The sequence below is a fragment of the Phycodurus eques genome, chromosome 12, assembly GCF_024500275.1.
Source record: "Phycodurus eques isolate BA_2022a chromosome 12, UOR_Pequ_1.1, whole genome shotgun sequence".
NCBI lineage: Eukaryota > Metazoa > Chordata > Actinopteri > Syngnathiformes > Syngnathidae > Phycodurus > Phycodurus eques.
In genome coordinates, this window is record NC_084536.1 from 17,370,803 (window position 1) to 17,383,532 (window position 12,730).

The following is a 12,730-nucleotide window of genomic DNA, read 5'->3' on the forward strand; positions in this document are numbered from 1 at the left end:
ACTAAAATAAAAAAAGAACGTATTATTATTTGATTATTTCAATAAACTAGAATGGTGCCTTGAGATAAAGTTTAATTTGCTCCGTGACTACGCTGGTAACTCAAACCTCTTTCAAATTTCAAATCATCTTTCGCCATTGAAATGAATGGAAATTCCCGTAATCTGTTTCAGCCTCCAAAAAACACAACCCCCAAATTTTAAATGTTTTTTTAATGAGAAAATAGCACTCTATAATATTGTATTTTATAAAAGAATACACTAATGACATAATAAAATAACTGTCAGTAAAGACTTTTTGTCACACTTTGCATTCATTAATGGCCATTGTGCTGCTGCCCGCCTTGGCCACCTGAGGGCAGTATAAGACATACAGGTGGATATACTGTACATGAACATCTGTACAGTATAGACATCTCCGCTCCTCGCAGAGGATAAAGAATATAACTGTGAGAACTGTTATATAAAAATTTTTTCTAAATGTGTTGTTGCACCGTTTGTCTTCATATATCATTTGCTTAAAGGGTTAAATATGTATCCCGTTATGTCTTAGTATTAGCATTACGCTTACGGACTAAAGGTTATGTGTGTGTGTTAATTTGATAGTAAACTACAACTGGGAGTGGTACTAAACAGCTTGAAGCCCCTTTTTTGAAGAATTGTTGACTGTTTGCCAAAGTTCTGCTTATTGTGAAGTGAACTGAGGTGAGTTCACTGCCACGATACATAGCTTGCATCTCAAGTTTGCACTTGCGAGACAAAGCAAAATCTTAAATCTTGTAAGTATCTCAAGGCACCACTCTATTTTAACTATTTTACAGACACATTTAATATTACAAAATACTTATTTTATGCCTCATGTACAAATGACCTAGCCCATCGATCCATTTTAAAAATCGAATGTAGCACAAAAGTTTGCCCAACCCTGTGCAACAGTGGCTCTGAACAGCATTGGGATGACATCACACCATTACCACTGTACTTCATCAACTTCACTGTGCCCCTCACCCTCAAGTCCCTCCATAACCTCGCGCCATGATTGCATTTCATCACATAGAAAATGGCAGCGTATAATAAGCTGTAAACTTCCCTTCCATTATAACATAGTCTATTAATCACTGGGTCAATGGGGTGACATTGCCAAGCATGTTCGGTGGTGAAAGGTAGTAAAGTTAAACGTAAAGCCCATTTATCAGCGCAATATGATTAAATGCTACCATGCTGTGACATCATGGCCCCATTGCTGCTTTTCACTGTTTTAAAGCAGTATTCCCCCCCAACCACCAGAGTGATTTAGTAAAAGGCCGCACGGAGAGAATGAACAACAAATATTTTAGCGATCATCAGTGTACTCTGAAAAAAGTTTGATTTGGAAAATCAGGTCTGCGCCTCTGTAGAGGTTAAATTGCTGGTCTAACCCAAGAAAACAAATCTCAAAATGTCTTTGGAGAGCTTCGTCAGAAAGGGGAAAAGGCCAAATAATGAGACAGAAAAAGAGCCAACAACTTCCAAGTAAAAGAAAGCTGCATTTAAGAGACAATATCAGCAGTCCTACTGGAAATACGGCTTTATTGCTACAGGAGATTCTCACGCACCAAGGATACTCTGCAAAATATGAGGGTACAGGCTTGCAAATGAGGCAATGAAGCCTTGAAAACTGCTTCGGCACAAGGAGACCAAGCACCCGAATTAAAAAACAATCATGGATTAAACTCAAAGCAGACTATATATCCATCCATTTTCTGAGGCGCTTATCCTCACTAGGGTCGCGGGGCGTGCTGGAGCCAATCCCAGCTGTCATCGGGCAGGAGGCGGGGTACACCCTGAACTGGTTGCCAGCCAATCGCAGGGCACACACAAACAAACAACCATTCGCACTCACATTCACACCTACGGGCAATTTAGAGTCTCCAATTAATGCATGTTTTTGGGATCTGGGAGGATTGAACCCGGGTCCTCAGAACTGTGAAGCTGACGCTCTAACCAGTCGGCCACCGTGCCGCCCCAGACTATATAGATTGCCAAAATAGCATTGAAAGCTTTGCTTCCATTTCCAACATGATCTTTGTGAAGTAGGATTTTCTGCAATGAGGGCAGCCAAAACACAGACATAAGGACATAAGTAACAGTTCATGGGTCATGGTCTCCCATTACCCCAAGATGGGACCAGCTTTTTGAATGTAAACAAATACTAATTACAAAAACTGCATTCAGCCTAATGGTGACTTATGGTCTTAATAATTTATTTCGATTTGTTTCTAAACCAGTCTTTCAAAATATTTCTTTAAGTGGTGCAAAAAAGGTTGACGACCACTGTCCTAAAGGACAAAAACATCGTTAAGTTTAGAAACAATGAGAAAAATAGGGAGTATTTTGAAACTACTGAGCAATTGTGTGGAAGGTGAAATCAAGCCGTATGCAATTGTGCCTTGAGATACGAGTTTAATTTGTTCCATGCGCATGCTCGCAGCTCAAAACACGTGTATCTCAAATTATCTTTCCCTTTTGAAATGAATGGAAATGCCATTAATCCGTTCCAGCCTCCCCGCCAAAAACAAAAAACAAAAAACGTAATGTGTTTTTTAACGAGGAAAAATAGCACTCATTAATAATGTACTGCATAAAAACATATATTAATAACATAATTAACTATAATGTAGAGAACTGAACAGTTTGTGCATCATGGTTTAATGCTGAAATCCAATTTGTTGTACTGCTCCTGGCGGCACGGTGGCCGACTGGTTAGAGCGTCAGCCTCACAGTTCTGAGGACCCGGGTTCAATCCCCGGCTCCGACTGTGTGGAGTTTGCATGTTCTCCCCGTGCCTGCGTGGGTTTTCTCCGGGCACTCCGGTTTCCTCCCACATCCCAAAAAACATGCATAAATTGGAGACTCTAAATTGCCCGTAGGTGTGCATGTGAGTGCGAATGGTTGTCTGTTTGTATGTGCCCTGCGATTGGCTGGCAACCAGTTCAGGGTGTACCCCGCCTCCTGCCCGATGACAGCTGGGATAGGCTCCAGCACGCCCGCGACCCAAGTGAGGAGAAGCGGCTCAGAAAATGGATGGATGGATGTACTGCTCCTACTGGTGTGTCTGCCTTGGCCACCGGGAGGCAGTATAATACAGTTATGCAGACAAACGAAGAAGAAAAGTCCTTATTCTGTTACTACTGTGACTCAGTAAGAGGCTGTAACATTAGTAATTTTTGTAGAAGATAAAGAATATAAGCATTAAATATAAGTATTGTTATATTATCTGTCTACATGTGTTGGTGCACTGTTTGTGTTCAAATATCCGTTGCTTTGAAAACCGCGACGATCAATACTCACCTTTAGCATATGTATATATGCTATATATCAATGGCATTTGCATTGTTTGTTAGCATTAAGCTCAGTGGACACACAACAGATTGACTGTGTAATATTGCTATACAACAACACCTGTCCAGAGTCCCCAGAGCATGTCTCTGAGATATCGCAGTCATTCACAGCATAGCGGCAACTGTAACCTCGTGGGAGGAACTGGCAAGAAAACAAGTGAAAAGAATGTGTATTACTATTAACATTTATAAAGCATCAATACATATGGCTATTTTCTTCATGTAAATACAGTGAATTCGTTCAAGCTGTTACCAGGCACGTGGTATTGCAGCAGGGGCCTTCGCTGCAGTGCGCCCCGTTGGCCAGCGAACACTTTTTGCAACACCCCTTATAGCACTCCTGAAAATAGAAACGGAGCTGCAGCCATCTCAACACACACATCGACTGCAAATACATGTAACATCCTGAATAAATAAATAAATAAATAAAAACTCACAGCTCTCGCGCCGCAGTCACATTCCTCTCCCACTTCTACAAATCCATTCCCACACTCGGTGGCCTCGAGCAGCTGCCAAAATACGTCAAAGTGGGTACGAAACGGTTCGCTTCATACGTGTGAGCGACGTCGAATGATTTTTTTTGTGTGTTCACTGCTGTGCGGGGCGGTGAGCATCAAACCTTTGTCGGCCTGTTAAACAGGCACGAGCCTCCGCCTTTCAAGAGGAAGTCCTTGTAGTCGGAGACGCTGCATTTGGAGAATCTCCGCGGGTGTTGGACACTGTGGAGTGGAGGGTGGAAACATCTGTCAAGTACATCGAAAATAACTACGCAATAACCATGGAAACATTGCTCAACTGCTGTGTGTGGGTGTTTGTATGTATGTGCATTTGTGTGTGTGTCACCTGATTTTCAAATGGAATGACAGTAACTCAAGGCATTTTGAGCATGTAAACATTGCCAAGACATGTCAGACAACACTCAATCACAATATACTGTGCATGAGCTGGGGTCACCAACATGGCAGTGGTGGGCACCAAGGACCACATGCGCAGCCCTTGGGCCTGTTCTAAAAATAGCTCACCAGTGATGGGATCTTGTGATGTCAAAGGAATGTTATGGAAGTGATCATTTGAAAATGTAACCACACCGCAGAGATTTATAGAACTAAAGTGTTGTATATTGATATTTGTTTCCTAACTGATTACATAATTGTTGAGAATTACTGTGAAAAACAATTCACATACTCACTTAGATGAATATCAATCATTACTAATAATAGCACATACTCAAAGGGTAATTTGAGTAATTGTTTTTACTTCAGAAGAGTGTATCAAAATGCAAACCCTTCCCATTAATCAGTATCCAAGGAGTAGCTTTCAGCATCAAAAAGGTTGGCGACCCTGCACTAATAATTTAATGGGATGGCATATTAGGTGGTAAGCATTACGGTATTATTTGACACAAACATAATGGCATAAGTAACAAAAATGTAAATATGGGACTAGGGTTGAAAAGAGTTGTAATATAATATACCATGTGAAGAGAAATATTCAATTGTACAATTTTTTCCCCCAATATATGATGACTAAGTATTGCTTTTTGGTGTCATTATTATTTGATTGGTTAATTTATCGGTGTATTTATTTTGTACTTACAACAACAATAGATTAAACATATTTCAGTAGTAAAGACAGTCAAGCTCCCTGTATAGACAAATGCAAATTCATGAACATTATCATACATTCCCAAAGTCCCACGGACCCTTTCCAACTTGCTGCAACATTACAACCCTATAGATGGGACACAGCTAATACAGGATTAATGCTGGACATTACCCAGTGTCCTCCATTATGCAGCCAGTCCATGAGTCAGTGCAACCGCATTCCTCTGCAAATCAGAGACCACAGAAAAGGGCACAGAGACAGTAATGAAATATTGTAAGACTTTCTTTGTTTACTTTTTTTTTTAAATACCAGTTGTAAAAGTACAATGATTCACTGTAACATATCATGCACTGTTAGACTGTAATAGGAATTTAAAAAAAACAACGTTAGTTAAAAATTATGCTTAGAGGAGAATTAAAGTCATCATCATGATTTACATTCAGTAGTTACATCCTGCACAATTTAACGAGACCCAATACAAAAGCTGCATCAGAAATTCTGCATTTGCAATGTTTATCATTGTGGTTGTCGTTTATCTTACTGCATTACAGTATACTAGGAGATGTCCCTAATGTTTTGATTAGCTACAAGGGACAGCTAACAAATTTGGGATTAAATAACATAATGTGTTGTAGGTGTGCGAGGTGATGTGGCCAGTCATCTCATAATTTGGGTAAGAATGTAACAAAATACTGTATTTGATTTGTATACCATTTCTGAGCTAGCCGGAGTGTAGGTCAGCAGTTTGTTTAATGTCTAGCAACAGATGCCATTTACAAGCACTCTTATGGTCACATATTCCACCAACTTTTAGGAGATGACTTATATAGTACGGAGATACTATAATAATAATATATATATTTAATATATCTACTGAGTAACTGCTAGCGGTTAAAACACTAAAAATTGATTTTCGACAACGATGATAGCCCCGGATTACTCTGGTTACACCACAAACCTCTTTACTGGAAGCAACAACACAAGAAGTGCAGTTTTTAGAGGTGGCTATCGGAAAACCTCAAACCTCCATTTCTCAAACCTCAGTTTACCAACGAGACCAGGCCAACCACTGGCTTTCCAATATTTTGTCTTACAATCTTGGTAACCATTCTAGCCAGCCTCTCTGGCTCATGTAAGAAACATGACAACCAAAATGTATACTTCTCTTGGATGCAGGGTCCCACTGGATGGCCAAATTCTGAGCCAGGCTCTGAGATAAAGAGCCCGCCATGGACCAGGTGCTGCCATACTGTGAGAGCAGCAGAGGGTCAGTCACATCTACTGACGTGTGATCCATGAACTGAGCGACAGTGAACATTAGTATGCAGTGAATCTGACCTCATTGACGCCAACCCCCCGGCTCTCGGAACACATGCCCGCGAAGTAGGCTGCGCTGCTTCTGCGGTAGTGAAAGGTCACATTTCTGTCAAATAAAAAAAATTCCAGTAAGACATCAAAGGGAGGCAGCACATAGCATCAAAAGGTGATTTCCGGAGCTTACGAGAAGAGGTGCACAGCGTCTGCGTGGTGCTTGATGCTCTGCTGGCGATACTTGGAGAAATCACGCAGCATTTCCAGCGGCCTCACGCTGACCGGAATCTGATCTTTGTCTGTCCAGATCTCTAAAGCAACCAGCACCACACGCGTTCGCAGCTGCTCTTTGAAGACCTGCCATTGATGTGGTCAGGAAATAGAGGACAGACAGAGGCAACAGCACGGGCACAGGTCAATAATGCACAGTGCAGTCTGGATTGGCTTATGTGGGCAGACAAAATAACACACTGCGAGTTAGGGGTTGTACAGACAGTTGACTTTTTTACTTTACTACTCCACAATGATATTTAGAGCGTGATGTCGACTAGTCGCTAATCACGTTTTTGGCTTTGAGGAGGAAGCAGTGTAGCTACAGATGTATGCGTTGAATGACCTTAATTGATTGAAATTGTCTTCTATTTCTGAATACTCAACTTTTGTAAGTGAAGGAGAACCAGTTAAGGGGGGGAAAGCCAGGCTCTAGTAGGATTCTCAACACATTTTCAGCCAGCACTAATAAAGTGGAAGGAGAGCGGGGAATTATTCCATTGAGGTCCATGATTATTTGCAAACTCCGCAAATTCCCACCATACAGAATCCACTGCAATAGTGGGCCCAGAATGAGGGCAGGTGTCAAATTGTGCAAATGTTACCTGGCTGTCCCAGTGACAAGCACACAGTGGAAAGATGGAAATAACATCACGCAATAGCGAGCTAGCCTTCACCCAGTCGCCGCCCATGCTCTTGTGTTCTAACGGGTATGTTCTATGTAAATTCAGTGTATGTCAATGTTTTAACAGTACCGAAAAAATATAAAGCACATTATCAGCGAATAGTCGATGTTGAATCAATTTTCACCACATTTGTGTCTTGCAACCCCTATGGGAGTGGGGTGCCAGTAAAATACTTTTTACTCCACATGAAACACTCACTTTGTGCTGAGGCTGACTGAGGCTCAGTGCAGTATGACACGTACAAATGCACATTTAGCATAGGATGCTAACAGTGCAGCAGCACAGTGACTTAATGGTTAGAACGTCTGCCTCACAGTTTCGCTTCAAATCTCCGGTCTTTCCAGTGTAAAGTAAGTTGGCATGTTCTCCCCGTCTTAGTGCAGGTTTTCTGCGGGTACTGAGTGTGAATAGTTACTTGTCTATCGATATGTGCCCTGCGATTGGTTGATGACTAGGCCAGGGTGTACCCTCCTTCTCACTAAATGTCAGCTGGGATAGGCTTCCAGCTCAAGCGGAACAGAAAATAGGCATGTTGCACATGTAAGGATTATAGCAATGAGTATTGCCAAAGTTAAATATATGCATGTGACCTCATGTTAATCCAGTTTTCTAGTCGTTGGGAATATTCTACTCAGTAATAAGGACCAGGAGAAAAATGGTGCAGTAGGTACATAGTACAGTGGATTTGCGTCATACAATAGTTCACAATTCAAACCAAGAGGTGGCACTACATCTTTAAAAGGTTGGGAGTGTCAACTGCAAATGAAAGGAATAATTTACTAACAATCAACGCTTCTGACAGACTTAATTAATATTCATTTGCTGGGGTCACAAATTTCCAAGCAGGTTCAGTTTCTATTTATACTAGGATAACCATTAGTTGTGAAAGGTTTCACGTGCATATGTCATTTTTGTCAGTGTTCACTGTTTATCTGGAACATATGTGTAATATGCATTCCAGGCCTGCAGTTGGGATGTCACTTTGACAAAAAAATAAAAAATAAAAAATGTATGCAAGCCATATTTTTACTTCATTGCTCATATTTGATATGTGAATGAAAGCTTTGTCAGGTCTTGTGACTCCACTAGTAACTCGAACATTGCAGGGGAACAGTTTTATATATATATATATATATATATATATATATATATATATATATATATATATATATATATATATATATATATATCGCACATTCTACAACAACAATGTGTTCCGCCATTACTGTCCTGATGCGACGTAGGCACGCCCAGACTGAACACTTTATTCTGTTTTCACACTACCGTTTGTAGTGTTTTTATGGAAATGCTGCCATTTTCCACTTTCAGACCTGTTTGCAAATATTTGCATTTTCAGGCTTTGTAACACTGTTGCTGTGTCAACACACAGCCCAAACCTCACAAATTGTCTCGTGCAAATAACCAGTCACATTATGGTCACAAACGTTTGGCAATAATTGTAGGAATTGCTGTTTCCACTCAGTGACTTCTTTACCTGCATTTCCATTGTCATAGAAGTGGAAAAGGTACCAGAATATCAGATTCACATCCACCACAGTGGTGCGGTACTTTAAAGAATGGAAACACTGTCTGTTGATCAGTCAAGAGAGAATTATCATTTCTGTGCAATAATAGGAATGGAGTGGGATTAAGACACAAGATGCCTTTTCTGAAAATAGACTTGTCCTGTTGATTTAAAGCAGTGATTCCCAATCACTGAGTGGGGGCACATAAGTGAAATGTTTCCCAACGTTTATTGAGCCAAGGTGCTCATTTTATATTCGAAAAATGTCACTACACGCCACCAAATAAAAATGTCACAAAAAGTATTAATAGTGAAATAAAGATGATCTTATCTCAATTTATTCACAAACTGACTTAGTGTGAATTCTGGGCCTGTTTAATGGAACACAAAGCTATTATTCTATTATATGAATGGCAGCAGGTTTATTGTACCTTCTGCCATCAAATGGAAGAGCATTTAATTGTTCAATTGTTGTCACTATATGTCACTGGCTTCGAGAGAAGAACAAAGATATAGTTGTAATTAATAAAATAAAATTCTGACAAATTAAGTGAAATTGGATCATTTCCTGCAGCATCCTTGATGGCACCCATGTTGAGAATCACTGCATTAGTGTACCGTGAGAGATCATCAGGTGTGCTGGGGGAAGTTATCCAATTTCACTTCACTGGTCTGAAAATTATTATTTATTTACTAGAAATAATGTTTTTTTTTCTTTGTTCATCTATCTGTGCCAATGACGTATAGTGACAGGCAGAACAATTAAATGCTCTTCCACTAGATGTCAGAAGGTAACAAGATTATTACATTAGATTAAACGATCATTATTTCAGGATACTGTTTATACTTTTTCAAACATTTTTTGGGGTGGAGTGCCATAACATTTTTCTTCTGCAAAGTATGTGCTTTGGCTTAATAAAGGTTGGGAAACACTCATTTAAACAGCCACATTTCAATTGAAAAAAAAACAGAACTGTTGCGGTTTATTTACAATGTTAAATTTTTCTGACGTTGCAAGTGGCCTTCAAACCACATGGTGGAAACATAAACCAGACGAGCACGCAAAGCCATACCAAACACCTGCATGTTAAAATGCTTACACACAAGATCTGTATGAGGGACCATTATAGAACTGATGGTATATTCTTCAACAAGAATCATACCTATGGCAGCATTGTGGGGAAAAGCTCATCAAAGCCAATAGCACCACCTTAGTGTTTTAGTGTTACTGAGTGAGTGCAGTCTGGACCTAAAGTGTCTGTCCAACTGACTTGGTGACAAACACATCCCCTGAAAAACAACTCTGGTCAAAGGGAAGAGCTTACTCACAGCATCCACAAGATTCACCACTGACTTGGCAAAATTCCTGGTGTGCTGCTTGGTTTTGTGTCGTTTGTACTGCATAGACATAGGAAGAGGAATAAGAAGTATATTTCAGTATGTAATATAAGTGCCTAATACATTAACAGTGCATATACTTACCATGTTGTGGTCACTGACAATCATGACCTCCAAGTATTTCATCTCCTCAAATACAGATATCTGTCACATAAAAGCAGCAGATAATCAGTGGTGACTGACTAGTACTAAACTGTGTTTCACCCCCCCCCCCAACTGCAGAGCCCTGATGTGATATGCTTTGGAGTCCAGGTAAAAGTATGCAAACACTTGACATCGTTACATAATTTACGGGCGGGTGAAGGGAAGTTTGTGGTGTCTCTTCAGAGAGATGAGATCAGACACTCACGGCTCGCTTTTTCCGGCGCTTCAGCCAGGACAAGTCCTCCAGCTCCCAAAGGAGCCTCTCCTCCTCCACTATCAGTGTAAACAACACAAAAATGTGTGCATCAACACACATTGCAGGCATGTATGGCCGCAACATTAGGTACACTCGCACAATATAATGAAATACAAAAAAAGATACTGATTAAAAGAAATAAAACAAAACTACTTAGGTGGCCATCCATCCATTTTCTATAACACTTGACCTCATAAGCGTCTCGGTGAAGTCTTACTTTGGGTGAGAGGCAGGTTACACCCTGATCTGGTTGCAAGCCAATCACAGGGCACATATAAACAAAAAAACATTCACACTCACACCTTTGAACAATTTTGAGTCTTAAATTAACCTTTGAAATTTTAGAATGTGGGAGGAAAACAGTGTATCCGCAGAAAACCAACGAGTGCCTGGTTCAAACCTGGAACCTCTCGACTGTGAGGCAGCTATGCTAGGCGCTAGACCACTGTGCTGCCATCGTAGGGGTACAGTGTTCTTTTAACAATGTGCCTATTTTTGTATTTACCAGTTTGGACACTGGTAGTTTCCTCGTAGCCTACTAGTGGCCACAGTTGTATGTATGGTATACTGTAGCTTTATAATATGGTGAAGAAATGCGTGACAGTATGGGGTGGAGGCCCTTCGATGATTTCGAAGAGGATGTTTGACAGTGTTGCAAATCCTTACCCAGTTGCTGTGACTCATTTTTCCACTGGAGCGAGGCGGTTCTTCTGAGCTGGTGAGGCCTTCCAGCTGTGTCCTGAGAGGTGAGAGCACAATCAGCTGTTAAAGGTTTCAACAGCCGCTGGGGAAGGAGTGTACTGCAGAAACCCTTCATGATGCAACAACAAATCGTGTGTATGGAGTAGCACAACCTTGGAATTTCTCATGCAATATAAAGCTAAATTTAAACTAGTATAATACTGTACCATTGACAGCAAGCTTCAATTAGACCCATTTCAGAGCAGACATGTTTGCTTGACAGCTTAACCGTGTCTGCAGTTCATTTAAGGGAGACATGCTAAGGGCTCGGTTATGTACTCAATGACAGGTTTTCCAGACACAGCTTATTTTCCTCAAAGCCAAAAGATTCAGTGAGAAGAGACTATTACAACTTCTAAAGTCCAACACCTGTGATGTAGTACAAGTCAGAATTCAACTTCAAATGCTTTACAAATTATGAACTTTTTCTTTGTTTAATTTACAATATAGGCAGCCCGGCAAAGCATCCACTGGTTTTAAAAGATCTAAATTATAATAATCAGGGATAAAATCATTGTCTGATACTGTGACGTCCACCTTTAAAGGTGAGTGTACTTTATCTCCTTGGCTCCCCTCAGTTCTCCCAGATCGCCATCCTTTTTACCTTCCTGCTTCCTCTTTTTTATCACAGGAAGTGGGGGTTCAGGGAGATGGCCCCACACTCCAATGATTCATTGCCTTCCATTCCTCAACCTCAACATTCCATCCCTTCTCCTCTCTACCCTTTCCTACCCTCGAATTCAAATTTTTAAGCATCCCAAAAATGTTCGTTAGTCAAGTGACGTCAGAGAGGGGGAGGCCACTGACCCTGTGCCAGGAAACTGTCAAACATGTTACTGATTGGCTTGAAAGGTATTGCTGACATCCATTTTTCGATCCATAGACAAACATAATACATTAACGGGTTCCTTCACTTCGCACTCAAAGATAAGGTAAGTAAAATAGGTTATGAGATATAAGTTATCTGATATAACGTCTGACAACAAAGCAGATATTTTGCACATGATGAAATCAGGAAGTCGAACACAATTGTGATAACTAACTATAAAGCGTAGCGAAGAGGCAGTATTATACAAAAGCCTTGGGCCACCACTAGCATTGTTCTTTGATTCTGTTTTTCACAGTAGTCATTTAGACAGACAGTAAATACCAGGAATAATACAATTTAGCAGGATTTTGCGAAAAATATAAAACTGATTTCCACAGAGGGCCAGTGCATGGGTCAAGGAAGAACACATTAAAATATGGGGAGGATTAGGTGAAAGATGCCGATAGTCGTGATGCACCGAATTTTCGGCCACCAAATATTTTCGGATGAAAATGGATCAAAAGTGCATTTTCGTTTTTTGGCCAAAAGACTTATGTAGCCGAAACAAAACAGCCGAAATATGATGTTGTAATGACGCAAGTAAAAACC

The 12,730-nt window shown here is 40.5% G+C and overlaps 1 protein-coding gene across 7 annotated transcripts in view; it reads right to left on the reverse strand.

Moving 5' to 3' along the window:
- Positions 1-12,730, reverse strand: part of LOC133410678 (disintegrin and metalloproteinase domain-containing protein 23) — a 42,147-nt gene that overhangs the window by 13,755 nt on the left and 15,662 nt on the right. For all 7 annotated transcript variants that reach the window (XR_009769568.1, XM_061692112.1, XM_061692116.1 and 4 more), the window contains 12 exons: positions 11,239-11,311; positions 10,522-10,589; positions 10,257-10,316; positions 10,104-10,172; positions 6,484-6,650; positions 6,321-6,405; positions 6,144-6,231; positions 5,154-5,205; positions 3,997-4,096; positions 3,815-3,886; positions 3,631-3,717; positions 3,439-3,519 (listed from right to left, as the gene is read on the reverse strand). Coding sequence is in view for 6 of the 7 variants with exons in the window: in XM_061692112.1 (XP_061548096.1) it covers positions 3,439-3,519; positions 3,631-3,717; positions 3,815-3,886; positions 3,997-4,096; positions 5,154-5,205; positions 6,144-6,231; positions 6,321-6,405; positions 6,484-6,650; positions 10,104-10,172; positions 10,257-10,316; positions 10,522-10,589; positions 11,239-11,311 (1,002 nt within the window). In the remaining variant the exon portion in view is untranslated. The remainder of the gene's footprint in view (positions 1-3,438; positions 3,520-3,630; positions 3,718-3,814; positions 3,887-3,996; positions 4,097-5,153; positions 5,206-6,143; positions 6,232-6,320; positions 6,406-6,483; positions 6,651-10,103; positions 10,173-10,256; positions 10,317-10,521; positions 10,590-11,238; positions 11,312-12,730) is intronic.